This window comes from Coturnix japonica, chromosome 4, assembly GCF_054131305.1.
Source record: "Coturnix japonica strain WE chromosome 4, WE-NBRP24, whole genome shotgun sequence".
NCBI classification, from domain to species: domain Eukaryota; kingdom Metazoa; phylum Chordata; class Aves; order Galliformes; family Phasianidae; genus Coturnix; species Coturnix japonica.
In genome coordinates this window covers 38,696,961-38,715,623 of record NC_140666.1, presented here as the reverse complement: position 1 = coordinate 38,715,623, position 18,663 = coordinate 38,696,961, and the positions used below count along the sequence as shown (strand labels likewise).

Below are 18,663 nucleotides of genomic sequence, written 5' to 3'. Positions count from 1 at the left end.
TGGGGTCTCCTTTTGTCACATCATAAATACATATAAAGTTGATAATGAAAACAAGTGAAATACAAAGTTCCCCTCTGCATGCAGTACCTAGATAATATTTTTTCCAAGTCAGAGGAAAAGTTGACTTTTTACAGAGAACTAATCTGAGCCGTTCTCCTGTTGTATTCTGTCTCTTTGAAAGCAATTTCATTTAGATGATTGGTGTTACTTTTTTAGTTGTACTAATTTGTTTGTTTGTTCTGCTGTGTTTGTTCAGCTGCATGTAATGTGTGAACTATTTAAGCAGAATGGATTTCTTTTAACCACTTTTAGTTTTGAAAATAGCTTTGTTTTTTCTCTGTCTATACAAGGTCTCTAATGAAAAGAACATCCTTCAGGCAAATAAGAAAAAATGGGAATTCTCTAAGACAGATGTGCATTTGCCAGAACTAAATCATCTCCCTGAACTGAAAGGAGTGGAAGGTATGAGCTTTAATGTCCTCTAAATTAAACCTGGATGCTAAGTGGCAGGAAGCAGTGTATACTGCAGCAGTCAGATCTTCCTTCTTTAACCCTGTGTGCATTGGTTGCGTTTTGCAGGATGGCATCCCAGATATCTCAAAAAGGAAAATAAAGCTGTTTCAGAGTCCCGAGTCCCATCCCTTGCTGCTATTGACCTTCATAACACAAGTCTGGCCTCACAGCAGGTAACAAAGCAATGAAATAGTTTGTGCTGTTTAGTGTCTCTTTGGTTCAGGACTCTGAACCACACGACCTACAAGATTTTTGCTTGGCTCTAAACAGAATCAAAACTTGCCTTTATTTCTCAAGCTGTGAGTAGATAAAAATTGGAAGGGTTGAGATGATTCTTGTGAAGGCCCTGTGAGATCATACTTATTAGGAAATGAAATAAATAGTATCCTTTGATGTTTAGGATGGAGATCTCTGGGGTGATCTTAGTGACAGTGGGCAAGGTGATCCTTTAATTCCTCACTTGGGCAAAGAACTTCCCTGATACTCAACCTAAATCTTTCCTTTCTCAACTTAAAACCATTTCTCCTTGTCCTGCCATTATCTACCCTTGTGAAGAGTTGACTCCCCTTCTGTTTATAGGCTCCCTTTAGGTACTGGAAGGCTGCAATCCTGGAAGTGCTGAGGTCACCCCGCAGCCTTCTCTTTTCCAGGTTGAACATGCCCAGCTTCCTCAGCTTGTCTTTTTGGGGGAGGTGCTCCAGCCTTCTGATCATTTCTGTGGCACTCCTCTGGGCCCACTCCAACAGCTCCCTGGCTTTCTTGGACTGGGGGCCCCAGATCTGGATGCAGATCAGATGGGGCTTACTTCAGAGAAGGACAATCACCTCCCTGTCCCCCTGGCCACCCCACTTCTGATGGAGTCCAGGATTCTATTTGCTTTCTGAGCTGCAAGAGCACACTGCTGGCTTGTGAAATTCTTCACCCACCAGGACCCCCAGGTCCTTCTCTGCAGGGCTGTTCTCAAGGATTGCTGCTCCCAGTTTGTGTATATGCCTGCAATTCCTCCAGTCCAAGTGCGAAACCTTGCACTTTGTTGTGTTGAACCTCATTAGATTCACCCAGGCCCATCTTTTGAGAGTGCTGAGCTCCCTCTGAATGGCATCCCTTTCTTATCTTATGTCAATCGCACCACTCATTTTGGCGTCATCAGCAAACTTGCTGAGGATGTATTTAATTCCACCATAGATGTCATCGATAAAGATGTTCAAGAGTGCCAGTCCCATGACAGCCCCCAGGGGGGCAGTGCTCATTACTGGCCTCCACATGGATATAGAACCATTAATCACCACCCTCTGTCTGCAGCCTTTCACCTTCTCTGACACTCAGACCCAGGACTAGTGATCTCTCTGTTTTAATAGTTTCTTTTAAATTTTTCTTCTTTCTCTGAAAGCTGTCAAATAATGTAAGGCTTGCTTGCATTTCTTATAATATAGCACAGCTTAGGTATATATTATTATATTATTATGAGTGGGCCAACATGTATAGGATAACTGTTGTATAGAAATCTCCTACTAAGGATGATAGATTTTCCTTGTGGATCTTGAATGTCGGGTAAGCATTATCTATCAACTGAATTAGAAGTCCTAAAAAAAAAATTATACTCTTCATATTTATTTTTAAATAGCAAGAAGGTAACTTTAGTAAATATAAATATCAAGATTAGTTACACATACAAAATGTTTATTATATAAGGTGAAATAGAAAAAACAGAATTCAGCTATAATTTTAGATTCCTTTCTATGAAGTTTCTCCTCTATCAAGAATTTTCACATACTGGCATTTGTAGAATTCCAACACACTCATAAAAGCTGGGTGACCAACTTTGTGCAATTTGAAGTAACTGAGAACTGAAGTCCCAAGTGGAAATGCAAAGAACAATTGTAGAACAGTAATGGGGGGAGAGGAGGAGCAGAACTGAAGCAAGGTGAGGGTCCTTAAAAACTAGCTGTAAGAATAGCTGTAGCAACACTTCAACTGTTTTCCAGAGACATAGCAAACTGAACCAACTCTTAAAAATGGAAGGCTGTAGAGGCACTTCCCACTTGTAGCACCCATCATAAAAACTATTTGACATTCATGATGTCATTTATTACTGTCTTACTATAATTCATGTAAGACCTAGAAATTATTCCCAAGTTACTGTGCTACAAAATGAAAAGAAATATCAACTGTATGTGAACAAAGCTGTTTCAGAATTTCAGTAGGATGGACTCCATTCCCTGTAAACAATTTTGTCACAGTTGGACATAACACGTATTCTTTTTTAAGACTAAAACTGATAACGCACCACAGCCACAGCACTGTTTCAGATTGTTTCATTTGCTACACCAAAGGACTTGAATTCCATCAGTTTGCATCCTTCTTGGACAGTATCTTCAGCCAGCCTTTGTTACCTGAGTGAAACACAAAATATATGTATGAAGTTTTACAAACCTTGCTATGCATTTGATTTTAATGCTCCAATCCAAAGCTTCTCCGGCTATCTTCTTACCTCCAATACAGTACGGATACTGTTAATACACCAACTTAAATATTTTCTAGCTCCTTCAGAGAAGAAGTAGCCTTTTTCTTCCATGCAGTTAATGTGCTGAGCTGTAATTTAAAACAAACAGATAGTTTCTTAAAACTTTTTTTTTTTTTCTCCTAGGATCTAAAAAACCTACAGTTTCAATATAGAAAATGTCATGAAGGAGAGGGAAAAGCTGAGCTAAGTGGAAATGTGGGGTAGATAGCAGAATTTACAATGTGTTCTGTAGGAAATGAATTCTTGCATCTTATTTCAGATCCCCAAGGTTTCCAGGTGATAAAAGAATAGACTGCAGGAGTAATTTGAAGACATTTTCAGAGAATATGCACATTTTAAAACTGCAAACATTATTCTGTATTTGTAATATATTTTTTATGGAATTACTATTATTAATAAGCTAATATTTATAGTCTTTGAGTTGAGGACTGGTAATTTTAATAGTTCTCTGTTTTCATAATTGTCTTTCATATCAATATGCTGCCCAAGCTACAGTGTACAGTAATGCAACACTAAGTCATCTGTCAATGTGAAAACCCCACTTCAGCCTCAGTTCCGTTCTCCCTGGCACCTTTAAGGAGTCCTCCCCTGCTTTGCCTCAGTCTGTTTGTTCTTCAGAAATGCTGAGTCAGCATTTTGTGGGACCTCACCATGACATACATCAAGATAGTGAATTGAAGTGACATTGACTGGAATCAGACACACTTTGATGGACACTCTCCAGGAGATAGGGGTAGGAATCAACAAATTTGTTCTTCGTTATCACTGTGTTAGGTCACAAGAAGCTAATAAAGCTTGTAAACCACAGTGACAATTATTTAAGGAGGTGGCTTCTATTTTTAAATAAAATTCTGAATATAGATAAATAATATAAATTGTAATCCACCTTCATCAACACACTTTGAACCATGAGTGTAATTTGCATCAAATTTGTTTTCATAAACAAATCTATGCTGTCTGGGCACTATGCTGTTCAAGTTACATTAGTAATACTGCACACATATGTGATCACTTCTGCCTCAGGAATAAAACAAAGAGTACTTTTCTAATATTCAATGGGATTTTTCTATGCACTTTGATAACTTTTTTAAAGGTTTTTTACCTTTTGTGATGCTGTAGCTGCCCTCTCTTCTGCCTGGTTTAGTCGCATTTGAAGCCTATTGATATGTTTTTGATATTCGATCATTAATTTTTCATCCTGTGTAAATGAAGTATCTTGTTACAAATATAAAGTTCTCTTTTGTGAATCCATCCATAGCATAGCAAAAAGCTGAAAGCAAGAGGACCTGTAGAAGCAGAGCTGTTTACCACCTACAGTAAGACTGAAAGCACAGTGCTGACACATTATAAGGAATTTCCAGCTCAAATATTAATTATATTACTTCCCCAGTCACAGTCATCTTCAGTGGAAGTTTCACCTTCCTGAAGTAAGATGCATAAAAGATTATATCTTTATGCAGATAATTTAACTTATATACTACTACAATACAAATCTTTAGCTGTATTCAAAGGGGAGAAAAGTATACCAGATACAAATGACCTGATCTTGTTACAGATAGCTTCTCTTCATCAAACACTACATAAAAAGTTTTTACCATTCTTTAACGTTAGTTTCAGAAACCCAATCTCACATCATCCCGGTTTTTCTCCTGCAAATAATATAGTATAGCAGGACAAATCCTTGTGTTGCTTTTTGTACTAGATAGAATTGGATATCATCCCTGATTTATGAGGCAGTCTGGAAGGACAGCTGTTTTCTGAAGTAACCATTAATTACTCAACAATACATTTTCCAAAACAACAATGCTCTTAACTTTAACAGACATTGCTTTTATCTATATAGATATATGCGCACATGCAGTGTAAACTCTGTGTATGCTGAAAAACTGATTTCTACATATATACATAACACAGCACCCTCTCCTTTTTAGAGGTGTGCATGTGTCTGAAGGCATGTTTTTGCAAACATTCCCTAAACTGCCTAAAATAGCCTGATTAGTAACCACATAAGACCATCTCTCAACTCTAATAGTTTTTCTAATAATTTGATAGTGAAGTTAATGTCTTTTTGCTATTTGACTATGACAGTCATCCAAAGCAGTTGTGTTTTCATGCCACGTCTACTCCTCTGTCAAAAATCCTTCTTTATAAAGTTCTTTTTTAAAACCAGAAACATATCTTAATGGGCTTCTGTTAACATCCTAGTGTATCTGCATCAGCTTCTAACTGAAAGCAATTGTTCTATCACTCTTACCTCTATTACTTTATCGTTTGCCTTTTCCAGCTGAGCAGTAAGCTCCTGATTACGAAGTTTTTGTTGATTCAGATCACTTCTATTAGTAAGAAAATGGAAAAGAAAATATTTAATCTAAAAATTAAATCTAAAAAAAAAATAAAAACAACCCCACAACTTTTAACCATGTGCCTCTACAAACACTGTTTCCAACTTATAAGGCTGGAGACTTATTTCATGCTTACTTTGATAAAGACTGTTCTGAATAAAGATAGGAGTTGTCATAATACACAGCTGTGTTTTGCTACAACTGCAAGGAAAAAAAATGGAAAGAAGATATTCAAATTTACTTTTTGTTATACAGAAGTCACACAAGATGCAAAGTTTTAATGTCAGTTACTAGCTGCTGGCTTCACTATGAGTCACGTCAGAGTTCTAAAGAGAACATTGTTTCTTCTGTTTGCTAGAAGTACATCATCTATTCTATGGTCTGGTCTCCTTTCCTTTCTACCATGGATATATCCCTATACCAAATGGTAACTGCTACTGTAGCAGCCAGGACAACAACAAAATTGCACTTACTTTAACTTATTGATCCTAGCTTCAGTAGTTTCAGTAAGAACTTTTGTTTCTTCTTTCCATCTCTTTGTTGCTTTTTGCTGAGCTACCAACAGATGCCTAAGTTCAGCAGTAGACTTTTGACTGATGTCTTCCATTTCCTTAAGACGAACTTCATATCCCTGTTCTTTCACAGCATGCTCATGCTCCATAGTGCTTACCTACATAAAAAAAAAACCAAAAAAAACCAATAGGATACAGTCAAGTTGTTTGTTTTTTTTAAGCACTTGAACTAAATTTATAAACATTTGTTGAAAGCGTGTATCAGTAGATAAATGGAGATCTAGAATTAGAGTAAGTTAAATCAGTTGAAGAAAATTGTTTACTATTTGGACTATTCATGGACTATTTGGACAAAATAAGATAGAATATTTGAGATCTTCTTATCAAGCATAATTAGAAGAGACTGAGCTACTAAACAAATCTTGAGGACACATGATATTAAAACAAGATTATTTATAATTGAAAAAGAGCAAGCATCACTGAAACGCTTACCCCCAATTTAAACTTCCAAATATTTTTTCCTAGAAATGCTGCCTCAACAAGCAAACATCAACCCTAAAATATAAACAGCATATAAACCTGTAGCAGAAATGTTAACACACAGCTTGAAACAGTGACTAGACATCTGGTGGAAGGCAGGGCCAACCCAGGGGAGCACAGGTTTACACATTGTACCTGAGTGACCAGAAGTGGTAAAGTCAGGATCCTTCCCAAACTTCATTTAAGGGCTGGCAGTGGAGGTAAGGGTATCTTGCTGGATATCCCTACCCACCTGAGGCCTTTCAAGGATAAACAGTTTTTCCTTTGTGTCTGTGTCTGTTTCTGCTGCATTTGAGCATATCATCACTTGCTGTAGCCTAGGACTTTGCTACCCTGCTATCATCACTGTACTTTCCATTGCATAATAATGTTACAAGACCATACCTTTATTTTGGCTTTTTGCTGTGCCTCTGTGGCCAGTTTTTTCAAGCTTTCAATTTCTTTTTGCAATTGTTCATTCTCTTGCTGAAGCTTTAACCTTTGTTCACCAACAGAGCCACTCTTTTCTCTTTCTGAATCCAGAATGCTTTGCAAGTTAGAAATGTTCTTCTGGTAATTAGATTTCTCTTCCTCAAAGCTGAAAGAGAATTCATGACTTTTAAGAAGATTTAAGTCAATTTTACATTTTCCTACTGTCATTTCGCTGAAGCTCTGATGGTTTGGAGATAGGGGAGACTGTAACTGTAGACAGCAAAAAAAATCTTAGTAGATTAATTAGTCTAGTATGATATTGCCTTGTGATTGTTTTCTTTAATGGCAATAGAGGCAAACTGAAAATAGAAAAGTAAGTTTTTCATATGGTTGTATTTCAGGTATAGAACTCATTGCCACACTGCGTTGTAGATGAGAAGATTTTACAGAGATTCAAAGTAATCCATATAACAGCAAAAGCAATAATTAAAAAAAAATAAACATATGATGCCACCTCTGGATGTTTTTAAGCAGTGCATCACTACTGGAATGCTGGCAAAACATGACAATGATGCATCACTGTCAGCTTGCTCCAGCATTCAGTTTTTCCATAGATTACTATTTTGGACAGTAATGGAGAAGATATATACGTAGGCTGCTCTGAAAGTAATGCCTCCCATTTATTTCCATGGATGCAACAATAGATACAAAGAGAACACTAACATAGTTTGATAGTGTTCTGTAGCTAAAAATATGCACAATTTTTCAACATTGGCACCACCCTTAGCTGTACATTCTTGACAGCTATGAATGAGAGCCTGCATGCCATGCTCGTAGAAGTCTATACCTGTGAAGGTGACTCATTCTTGTTATTGCTGTTGCTGAAATGCTTCACTGTGCTCACATCCACAGTTTGGGCTCCATAAATGTTCAGCGTGTGTTAATGGATGTCAAGGGGTGTCATTTTTTCCCACATGGAGGAATTCAGTAGCATTTATGCTTAATCTACACTTCCACATCAGATGCCATGTTGCCAGACTGCCCCTCTGCTGCCATCTACAGCATGGCAACGATATGTAAGAAAATACTGGTGGAAAGGTTCAGCCTCTACTGCCATACCACCAACAGACACTTCTGACATCATGGTTCTACACAGTGAAATATGAGGCATTACTTTTGGAGCAGCCCTCATACATTTGGGACAGATCTTTGGTGTGACTCAATACACATGTTCCCCTGCTGCTTCCTGGAAGTCCATAGAACTATGCACAAGTCAGTGAAGTATTTTAACAAGCCTAGGGAATCCATCAATCCATCCATTTCAGAGAATAAGCTTTCCTACAAGCAGTATTTAGACATGGTAAGATTCCAAACCACGTAATTTATAAAACAATGACAATCTAAATAGCTGCTTGCAGTTCTCATTTTCATTCTTTGGCCAGATGTCCCCCTTTAATACTTCTACAGTGATTTATAGTCCACTTACTTCATTTCCAGCAGCTTCAGTTTATGCTGTGTTGTCTGCAGACTCAGCTGAAGGTCACATTTTGTAGTCTCTGCAAGTAGATATTTCTGATGCAGTTGTTCTAGTTTTCTATTGTCAGATTCATGTCCTCCGTATTCTCTGCAAATCTTAAGAATACGATTTATTGACAGATCATCTTTACCTTTCACTAGTTACTGACACAGCAGTAATGGTTAAAGAAGCTACTCCTCACTGTGTCCTATTTCCAGAGATTTAAAACAAAACTGGCTATAAATGAATTTAGGTGTTTCTTCTAAAAAGGTATTCCAAGGATCTTGCATTAATTTAGTTTTCAGCATAACGTGCTTAAATTTAAGTTGGAACACATACCAATGTGCTTTTAGATCATGTCAAACACCTCTTTTTACACTTCTCAAAGAATGCCCTTTTCAGTTTATTACTAAAAGTTTTAATTTTCCGGCTTAAAACTTAAAATACTGACATGCATGTTTAATGGTATGAAAATCAATTCAACAAATAAGGAAATCAAAGATCACAGCATAGTCCTTCATTCTAGTGTTAGGGAAAAACATGAGAGGTGGGGAAAAATAAGAAGACATTTTCATATTGAGGATAGATGTGAAACATGATGTAGAAAACACACAATTGCCTTACCTTTTCAAGTTCTTCTTCCACTGCTCGCTTTTCTCTAATGGCTCGTTCTATTTGATCTTGCTTTTCACCACATTCCTATTTCAGACAGTCATTTAAATAAACCTCTCATTTGTCTTTTATATGTATAAATAACTCATGATAAAAATTCCACACACTATGTTACCATCTACTGTTGCTGCTTGTTGACTCCTATGCAAACAAAGCTGTACAAAGGAGATGTGAAGATGCTCTGTGCTGGTAGTGAGAAAACTGGTACACAGATGTACAAAGCTCCAGAACCAGAGCTACAGTAGGATATATTGGACCTATATGAGGTCCTATGGTAGATCCTACTGGACCTAAACAGGTACAGTAAAATCTAGCTCCTTTCCCTGGCAGCACAAGAGACCCAGGATAGGATCTAGCTCACTGCTTACATATTTGCGAAGAGAAGTAAAAACAGAATCAGATCTATTCTATATGCCTGCTTATTTGCCCTCATTTCTTTGCCTTAGCTTTATGGCAAATCCAGATGGGTAGAAGAGATCAAAATTGTGCTTTGTAGGAAAGTTACTGTTCACATAATTGTATTTTTTAAGAGTGACTGAAACACCAGGGCTACACAGCATCAGTGCCTATTAGTACACCATACATGCACACAAACTGTTAGATTGTTGGGGCTTAAATGAAAGTTTCTTGTGCAGTTAAGAACATTTCACCTGGCCATAATAAAAATCTATACACAATTCCTTCCAGACAACACCATAAACAAAGCAATTCTAGTAAAGTCTCTCAAATGGGCCAAGATAAAAGTATCCCAAGCCTATCATTATTGACTCATGTATGCACGTAAAAACATTGTGACACTATAGAAGAACTAAGTTCTGATTACTTACTTACAACTAATCATTAGTAACTTCTATTCAATAATAAAAAGAAACACTAGTCTAGAAGGAAGTGTATCAAAAGGGCTGACCTTTTTGTCTAAAACTAAGAGCTCCCTCTTCACCAAACTGCTTATAATATTTTACTGGATTTACTTTTATATTCAATTAAATATTTAACTTGATAAACAAATAACTATCAGATGTTTTGCTAGCACAGACATTCTCAAAAGTCAAGTTCATACCATATGAAGAGCTAAAAGTTCTTCTGTTAATTGAGAGATCTGTACGTTGTATTGTTTCTTTGCAATGTCCACCTGTGATCAAAAACAAAGCAAAACTAAATAATAAATATTGCCAACTATTTTCCCATCCTGTTTTTACATCATATTAAATCACAGAATCATTTAGATCGGAAAAGACCTTTAAGATCATCAGTTCCAGCCATCCACCTGACACTACAAGTCCACCACTAAACAGTGTCCATAAGCACCACATCCATACATCTCTCAAATACCTGCTGTATTAATACCTGTTGTAAGAATATCATGTGGGTTGGAAGAGTACCTATCTAGATAATAAGGCCAAAGAGCACAATACTGTCAGTATTATATGCACTTACTACTTACATTATCAAATCACTTAAAAGAAAACTGCTGATGTGACTGTGTATAATACAGAATGATTTAATTTTTAACTTCATAGTTGGTTCTTTCTAAACATCATAACTTACTGCCTTTCTAATTCTTGCAGCAGTATCTTCTGTGAGCTGAAATATCTCATCTTTCATCTTTCTGATCTCCTCTTCCTTTTGTTTCTTCTTAAACAGTGCCTAAAAAAAAAACAACACAAACAAACCAGAAATATTTCTGCTAATCCTTCTGTTGTGACACCATATCAAGCAGTGAGAAATGAAACCACACATAATCAGTGTTCAAAAGAACTTTCTGCCTTGCACTTTACAGCAGCTGACACCAAGACCCAACAAGAAAGGAAGAACAGAAATGATCTCTGTTAAGAATTAGAGTGCATGTATAGGAGCACACACTTTCCTACATGGAGCTGAGCACTTTTTTTTTTTTTTTTAATGGTCAATAGACTACATCAGTTACCTCCCAGAAAACTACAGGTAAAGATTCATAAGCAGCCAAGGACTGCATATGTAAACTCTTTCACAGTGGATAATAGTGAACCAAACAGTTCTTTTGCATGAAAAGATGGTGGGAATTACTTATTACAGAGTGTTGAACACAAAGCTCACTCTCCTGGACCTGTCTTACCGTTGAAAACTCCTTCTAGCTTCAGCTTCCCTTTCCTAACCATTACTAAGTTATAAATTCATAATAGGGCCTTCCTTTTTATTCTGACAGCACAATTTGTTTTTAAACATTTAATGAGATTTATGCTATATGATAAAACCAAGTGATGTATGGTCATATTGTAACTTCACTCTCTTCTGCATTACTCGTTTTAGTACAACAGTCAAAAGAAGTTTAGTTTCGTATGTGCGTATACCTCTACCAATACACAAGTGGGCACTTTGTAACTGCAGGTGATGTAAGTTTTCTAATACCTAAGAAATGCCTTCACCTGTGACTTACCTGACTTTTCTGTAGGTTAGCTTCTTCTAACAGCTGTACGCAGTCTTGGACTTTTGTAACTGCCTCATACTTTTCCCTTTCCAATTTAGCACACTTTGTCTGAAGCATTCTGATTTGCTTCTCCAGGGCTGTTCTTTCTGTTCTCAACTCTTCAGCATCTTGGATGGTAACATGTAATCTAAAACAAATGAATAATTTCATGCAATTAACAGTACAAAGCTTAATTAAAGCACTTCTTTCAAACTAAGCTCATAGAAAGTAAGTTGTCAAAACTGTGTTCCTGTTTGTTTGGCTTTTTTAATACATATCCCATTAGTAACATCCAACAATACATCTTTACCTTGTTTCTAATTGTTTTATACTAGACTGCATTTGCTGCAGGAGTTTGTCAGATGCTGCTTCTCTTTGCTGGGCAGTTACCACATCTTCTTCCTAGAATGAATATACATGTTTTCTAGGCAACATCTGAGCTTCATTTATAAAAACAAAGATATACAAAATAAACTACATTTAATTAAGTATATAATAAATTAGAGAACAACTTGAGATTAAATTAATATCAGCAATTAGATAACTGTCTAGTCATTCAGTTGCAACAGAAAATTACCCCCTTCTCTATAATACCTTTCTCTCCAATTGGCCTTGAAGCATCTTTGTCAATCTGATCATTTCATCAACCTTAGCGCTTGCTGTCCACCTATCTATTTTAGCTTGCCTATGTAAAGAAAACAGACTGTGAATTACACTTGGATTATTACAGGGGAAAATCAGAGTCTTACAACTTTGTTTAAATGGCTGTGAAGGGCAGTCAGATTTCATATAACTTCTTGGATACAGCGCAAGAGGTTTTCCTCTTATTATGTGGAACAATGAGACAACACTCCTGCTCCTCTGTCTTGGAAACAGAAAGAAATATACTGCCCTCCACCAGGGCAATTATTCAGACTTTGGATTAGGATAAGTTTAAAGACCAATGAGTACACAATAAGGTTAAAAAACAGCAAACAAACTAATGCAAACTGGAGCACAACTAAGTCACAAAGGAAACCAGAAAATATTTGTTGCTTTTAAAAATCAACTTCTAGGAAAATTCCTTACAACAATGAAAAATACTATTTAACAGCATAAAAAGCAAGAGAATATTATGCCTATGTGAATACGTTGATCAACATACACATAATGCATGTGAATACAAGACTTGATCTGTTCTGGTATCCCATTTGTCTGTAAAAATTTCAGCGCTACCTTGTGCAAGAGGTGTTCAAAAATGCAGAGACATGGTGCTCTAATCTAAAGACAGCAGCACACACAAGCAGTTTGTGTGTAATGTCAGAGTTGGAAAATACTTCATTTTCAAATACCCAGAATACCACCTTAATCTTCATCGTGGTTCTTTATTCCTGTCACACCTTCCTTCCCCAAGATACACTGAGCTAAGGCAACTGAGGTTACAAACAATTCCCCCTCAGAAATACATCTGCACAGACTGTACTCCAATAAAAACCCTTCTGTTTTGCTGTGGCACTGAACACTTTGTTCCTTTTAAAATCAAATATGTAGTGCTACCTATCTCAGGGACTAGAAATGACTAGAGATATTGTACCTTACCACTACTGATGCACATTTATAGCAAACCATTAAGAAGCCATTACCTGAAACCATTTCAACTATCACCATCAAAGCTTGCAAGACGAAACAGGCTTATGATAGCAACTTAAGGTAGGAAAGCCTATAGAAAATATTTGTATCCTTTTTAAATTGCTTGGTTTATACCTCAGTTGTTTCTGTAGCTGCTCTAGTTCCACATTCTGCTCTGCCACAGTTTGCAGAAACTGACTGCTCTGTAAGACAAGGAGAGATTTGTAGAATATCAAACATTCACTCATATTAAACACCATGAGATTTTTCCGCAGATCTCCACAGCTTATTTCAGTTTACATTACCTTAAATATGTTAAAATGAGGGAAGCGCTGTCACCTCTTTACTTGATTTCATTTCCAGAACATTTCTAAGTATGCTGAAAAACTCAAACCTGAACACAGGCAGTTGTTGCTTAAGTTTTACTTACCAATTCTTTTTTCTCATTGGCTGCATGCAGTTGTGAAGTTAGCTGGTGAAAGTTAGCCAGTTGATCCTAAAAAAAGAGTTCAGCTTCTTAGAATCATTACCAACAAAGAACATTTAATTATCACAGCTGTGGTCAACTGAAAGCATTTTCAAAGAATTAACGTGTGATGCAGGAGATCCAACAAACTTTTTAAAGTTTTAATCAGATTACTTCTAGCTTTTGGCCTGGTAATCTGGTAAATTACATTTACTAATGCAAAACGTATCTGAATTTTATTTAGTTACAAATTTACAAAACCCATGCAATTAATAACAGAATATGAAAGTTGTGCCTCTACGGAGCCACTGTGTTTTTGCTAACATGGTAGCAGAAATGCATCCACTATTAAATTATTAATTTAAAAAGTGTCTGCCTGCATGAAGAGGCTTTATTTGCTCTTTGCCTTATAGAACATCTACCGTCCATACAGAAAACTGTACTTTAGCTCTGTCTTCCTAGGGAAACTTGAATAATGCAAAATAGTCATCAGCAGCATACTAAGCATCTTCAAAGCATAGCCAAGAGTTAAGTTCCTGAGCTGGAATATACACTAATTGTGTTGAGTTTATACCAAATTTTCATGGTCAAATGCATGCAAGCAACCTTTTCCAACAACTAACTCTGCTGCAGAGGTTGGACAGCATAAATAAGGATCTCACAACTCATCTTCGCTTTTTGGTAGATTGTGATTCTACTCAGTCTACCTCTGATAGCTATTTCCTGCTCCTCTATTAAAAGCAAAATGTAAAATAATGCTCTTTCAGCTGAAAAGTCTACAGCAGACAAGAAGTGCTATTAAGAATAGAAGGCTGTTCAATCTCATTCTTGAGAAAACTGCATTAAAATTCACTAAGAATTTAGTCATCCAAAGCAGACTCTTACAACCCCTTAAATCTTCAGCAGCTACGACTTGAGTTCTCCCAATACTGAGCACTTTTTAATAGCTCAGAGCAAAACAGCTTCTTACAGTCTAGCCTATCTTTTCTGAAAGAATATTTCCTGAAGCCTAACCAGTTAACTTAGCAAGCTGACACACTAACAAATAGCTTAAAGGTGTTCCCAAGAAGCAGCTGAAGAAATGGGATGCTAAACACTAACATGGGAGTATTAGCAACCTTGATTTTTCAGCTGCTTATTCAGCTTCTTTATTGAATGACAACAGGTAAGTGAAACTACTTATATTTGAATTGCACAGTAGTAAGATGATTATTTGTATTTGTCTATCTCGGGTACTTCTCTACGTGCACCAAAACTCACACAGTGCACTTCCTAACGTTTTACTGTCTGTATAGTTGAAATAAACTTTCCAAGCCCAACTGTGTATTTAACTGTTGAATCAATGACTATAGCTGACCACCCAACTTTTGTTAACAACTATTACAGAAAACAATCAACAAAGGGACCAGAGGAGGGCCACGAAGATGATCAGAGGGCTGGGGAACCTCTCCTATGAAGATGGACTGAAGGAGCTGGACTTGTTCAGACTGGAGAAGAGAAGGCTGCGGGGAGACATCATTATGGCCTTTCAGTATTTAAAGTGACCTTATAAACAGGAGGAAATCAACTTTTTACATGGCTAAATAAGTAACAGGAAAAGGGGAAATGGTTTTAAACTTAAGGAGGGAAGATTTAGATGAGAATGTCAAGGGGAAGTTCTTTACAGAGAGAGTAGCGAGGTGCTGGCACAGGCTGCTCAGAGAGGCTGTGGATGCTCCTGGGGGTGTTCAAGGCCAGGTTGGATGGGGCCCTGGGCAGCCTGGTCTAGTACTTGATCCAGTGGTTGGCAACCCTGCCTGTGGCAGAGGGTTGGAACATAATGATCCTTGAAGTCCATTCCAACCCAATCCATCCTATGACTTTATGTTGATTCTATGATACTGGTAGAAGCACTGCACTTCAGTCTGGCTACCTACAGATGCAGAATCTCTACAGTATATGAACACATTCCAAAATTAACAAAAACGTAAACAAAAGTTACTTGCTGTTTCAGTGTTTCAGCCATGTGAATCTGTGTTTGAGTCATGTGTTCCTGGTACTGCTGCTGGAGTTGATCAAGCTCCTGTGATACAGTCTGCCAGAGCTCTACTGCTTGTTCTTTTTCCTAAAAAATTCAAGAATAAAAGTCTCTAAGCTATTTACAGAACAGTTCTATTGAAATGCTTTTTTTGGTATTCTTCTCTGCACACATTACAGCTGCACAAAACATTCAGAGGCAAAAAAAACCCCAGATGTTTACAACTTCACATTCCATCTAGACAAGAACTGCGAGTTCTGCACTGTTTAATAGCTCTTATCAGAAGTAAAACTCCATTCAACTTCTGAAGCTGCCAAACTCTTGTATTTATTTTAGGATTACAGTATATATAATACTCAAATACCCAAATTCAGGAGTCAATTTAACCTCACCTTAGTCCACTGCAAATGAACTGAAACACCTTTGTAATACATCCAGGCCATTCTGCTGATCTATTCCCACGTAACTGTTACTTTCCATATTCCACATCTACTTGCCCCTCATTTCACATTATGCTTTAATTATAAAATAAAATAAAATAAAATAAAATAAAATAAAATAAAATAAAATAAAATAAAATAAAATAAAATAAAATAAAAAGCCAGCCTACCACAATAACTTCAACCCAACAAAACATTTGCTTCATGTTCTGGACAGAAATTCAACAAGGTAAAAATCAGGGGCACTAATTAACATAAAATCTTCCTACTTGTATGAAACTAGAGAGGGACTTCCTTCAGGTTTTGAAGTTGAAAATATAAGTACAGGTGTGCTTGAGGTTTTCTTTAGATCCAACACCATCAGGAAGGCCTCAAAATGCTGTCGGAACTGTTATAAACAAAATCTGAACTAAGAAACAAACTATCCTTCCCTAATCTGCCAAGGGGCAGAAGAAATAGAAAAGTACAAGCGTTTCATCTCACACACTTGGTTTGCGAGTTGTAGTTGCTCCTGAAGGTTTCTCAGTATTTCTTCATCTGCAGGAATAGCAGTTCCCAGCGGCGTGAAAGGAAGAGCATCCAGCTGCATCTCAAGAGCCTCTTTCAACTCTGCATGCAGCCTGAAATGCAAAGGACTAAGTTCAGCAAAGTATTTAATGCCATGTTTTTAAACTAACTGAGGTACCGTGCCTTTGATTTGTATGTACCATACATCCCTGGCTCACATTTAAATCTATTGAGCAAGATATGTTCTATAAAAAGGGTTATAAATAGTTTAATACCGAGTTCTTTTGCAGAGATATGGCTAAGCCTCCGAAGTTGGTGCTGTAATCTATATTAAACACCTAGAGTAACATTAAGCACGAGTATGAAATCTTCAACTATTAAGCAGATTCAAACATTCCCAAGCCTTAGGAAAAAGAGTTTAAGATTTAAGAGACAGAAAAAAAACCCCACATGAAAAATAGCAGCAGTAGTTCAGTGCACTTATTTACCTTCTGTTTTCCACTGTGACTTGTTCAAACTTCTGTCTCATTTCACTCATCTGCACCTAATAAAAAACAGCTTTGTGGCAAACGGCGGCAACTTCTTATTTCAATAAGCAATACTGAAAACACTGACAAGGTTAGTTCAGCACAATGCCATCCATGACATTAAGACTTTGTTTTGCAGGAAAAGTCACAGGATGCCAGAAACATACCTGATAAATCTGCAGCTGCTCCCTCATTTCTTCCAAGCACTTCTCATACTCTACGCTCTTTGTTATCAAGCTGAAACATGGAAAAACATGCTTAGAATCCATCTGTAAATGCTGAAATGTTGTTCTGACAATTAACCAGCTTCACAGAATTCATGATCTGAAGAACAGAACAAAACCGTCGCTTCTCTTTATTTCCAAGCCCAACACACACCACCACCAAGCAAACAACTTCCATCACTACCTTTACAGTATGATCATTAAGCATTAAGCTTTCTAGGCGAGCTTTAATACATTTATATTTCATACATAGATCACAATCCAGGAAGATTAGAAACCAGGCTTTCCTACTGCTTTCAATACAACAGCACAGTAACCTACAAGGTGATGTAAAAAGTTAAACTAATAAACACAGTCCTACTCATACACTTATTTAAGTAATATAATCTCCCTTTGAAGCAGTATCCCCACTCAACTGGGATCAGTTACCTTTGGTCCATCATCCTGGATCTGGATACGCCATCACCTCCAGCGATGTTCTTCTGTAACTGATTATTCTGTATTTTAGCACCTGTACATGACTGCATGTGGGTTAGTTTTATTTATACTAATGTATGCAAAACAAAGCTGTTTATTCTGTCTACGTTGAAAAGAATATACAGACACCCCAGTAAATGTTTTCAGGTTGGTATTGAAGCCATTGAACATTGGCCAGATTTGAAGGAAATTTTCACTGCTTTTTTTCCAGGAGATGCTTTGATGACAGCTCAGTGAGGGGCCTGAAGCCAGGCAAGACCACACTGAAACACTGTTTCACACACAGATGTATATGAAGATGTGTATCTCACATGTTACTTTTTCCCTCACTTTCACTCCCCAGCTCACATACCTCAGCAGCACTACACAAAACCTCCTCTGCTTCATCCTGCTCAAACACATCCAGCTTCGGATCTGAAAAATACAGGTTAGAGGATCATGCAATGCGAACTGTGAGCTGGATGAAGCTGGCTGGCACTCAGAAAGATGCAGGTTTGCCCTGAGCTCCACTTAGAGTCACATAACTACAAAACAAGCAGCTACATACAAGAGTAAGGTAACTATACAGTAAGTCAACGCGCGCCCACTCAGAGCGCACTGAGGCAGGAATGATTTTCTTTTGCCGTCAAAGTCTCGCTCGGTTTAAGCTGCATTTAAAGCTGCCCACCCCCACAAGGCCGGGCACAGCCCCGAGGCCGCCCGCACAGCTCTCACCCGGCTCTGCCCCGCTGCCGAGCTCCATGGCCGCGTCGTCACGCCAAAGACATCCCCGGCGGGTGAGCGCTGCTAAGGGGAGGGCAAAGGGAAACCGCTCCTCTCGCCCACCCGGTGCCACGGGCACAGCGGGCCGGTAACCGCAGCCCGTTTTTCTCGCCCCCACCTCCACGCGACTGGGAAACGGCCGGTACCGGCTCCTCCCAT

The 18,663-nt window shown here is 37.7% G+C and overlaps 2 protein-coding genes across 10 annotated transcripts in view; one reads left to right on the top strand and one right to left on the bottom strand.

Moving 5' to 3' along the window:
- The window catches only part of CDKL2 (cyclin dependent kinase like 2), a 25,407-nt gene extending 9,711 nt beyond the window's left edge, over window positions 1-15,696 (top strand). For 2 of the 5 annotated variants that reach the window (XM_015861274.2, XM_085546581.1), the window contains 3 exons: window positions 351-462; window positions 580-686; window positions 14,937-15,696. In XM_015861274.2, the coding sequence (XP_015716760.2) occupies window positions 351-462; window positions 580-686; window positions 14,937-14,978 (261 nt within the window). In that variant the 3' untranslated portion in view covers window positions 14,979-15,696. Of the gene's footprint in view, window positions 1-350; window positions 463-579; window positions 687-3,296; window positions 3,996-7,243; window positions 8,846-14,936 lie in introns of those variants that run through there. The other 3 variants (XM_015861276.3, XM_085546580.1, XM_015861275.3) reach the window with 3 other exon arrangements.
- Window positions 2,177-18,663, bottom strand: SCLT1 (sodium channel and clathrin linker 1). Of its 5 annotated transcripts, none has more exons than XM_015861262.3 (22): window positions 18,457-18,663; window positions 18,095-18,156; window positions 17,695-17,786; window positions 17,209-17,278; window positions 17,003-17,058; window positions 16,495-16,627; window positions 15,532-15,654; window positions 13,515-13,580; window positions 13,220-13,287; window positions 12,071-12,161; window positions 11,787-11,878; window positions 11,447-11,624; window positions 10,579-10,677; window positions 10,091-10,162; window positions 8,983-9,057; window positions 8,329-8,474; window positions 6,816-7,008; window positions 5,853-6,049; window positions 5,292-5,370; window positions 4,140-4,235; window positions 3,005-3,105; window positions 2,177-2,906 (listed from the first exon to the last, which is right to left on the bottom strand). In XM_015861262.3, the coding sequence occupies exons 1-21, from the start codon at window positions 18,482-18,484 to the stop codon at window positions 3,040-3,042; spliced, it is 2,082 nt and encodes a 693-aa protein (XP_015716748.2). In that variant the 5' UTR covers window positions 18,485-18,663; the 3' UTR covers window positions 2,177-2,906; window positions 3,005-3,039. The 5 variants fall into 5 exon arrangements, with proteins under 5 accessions (XP_015716748.2, XP_015716749.2, XP_085402686.1 ...); XM_015861263.3 differs by having other exon boundaries at window positions 17,695-17,753; XM_085546560.1 differs by lacking the exon at window positions 12,071-12,161 and having other exon boundaries at window positions 17,695-17,753.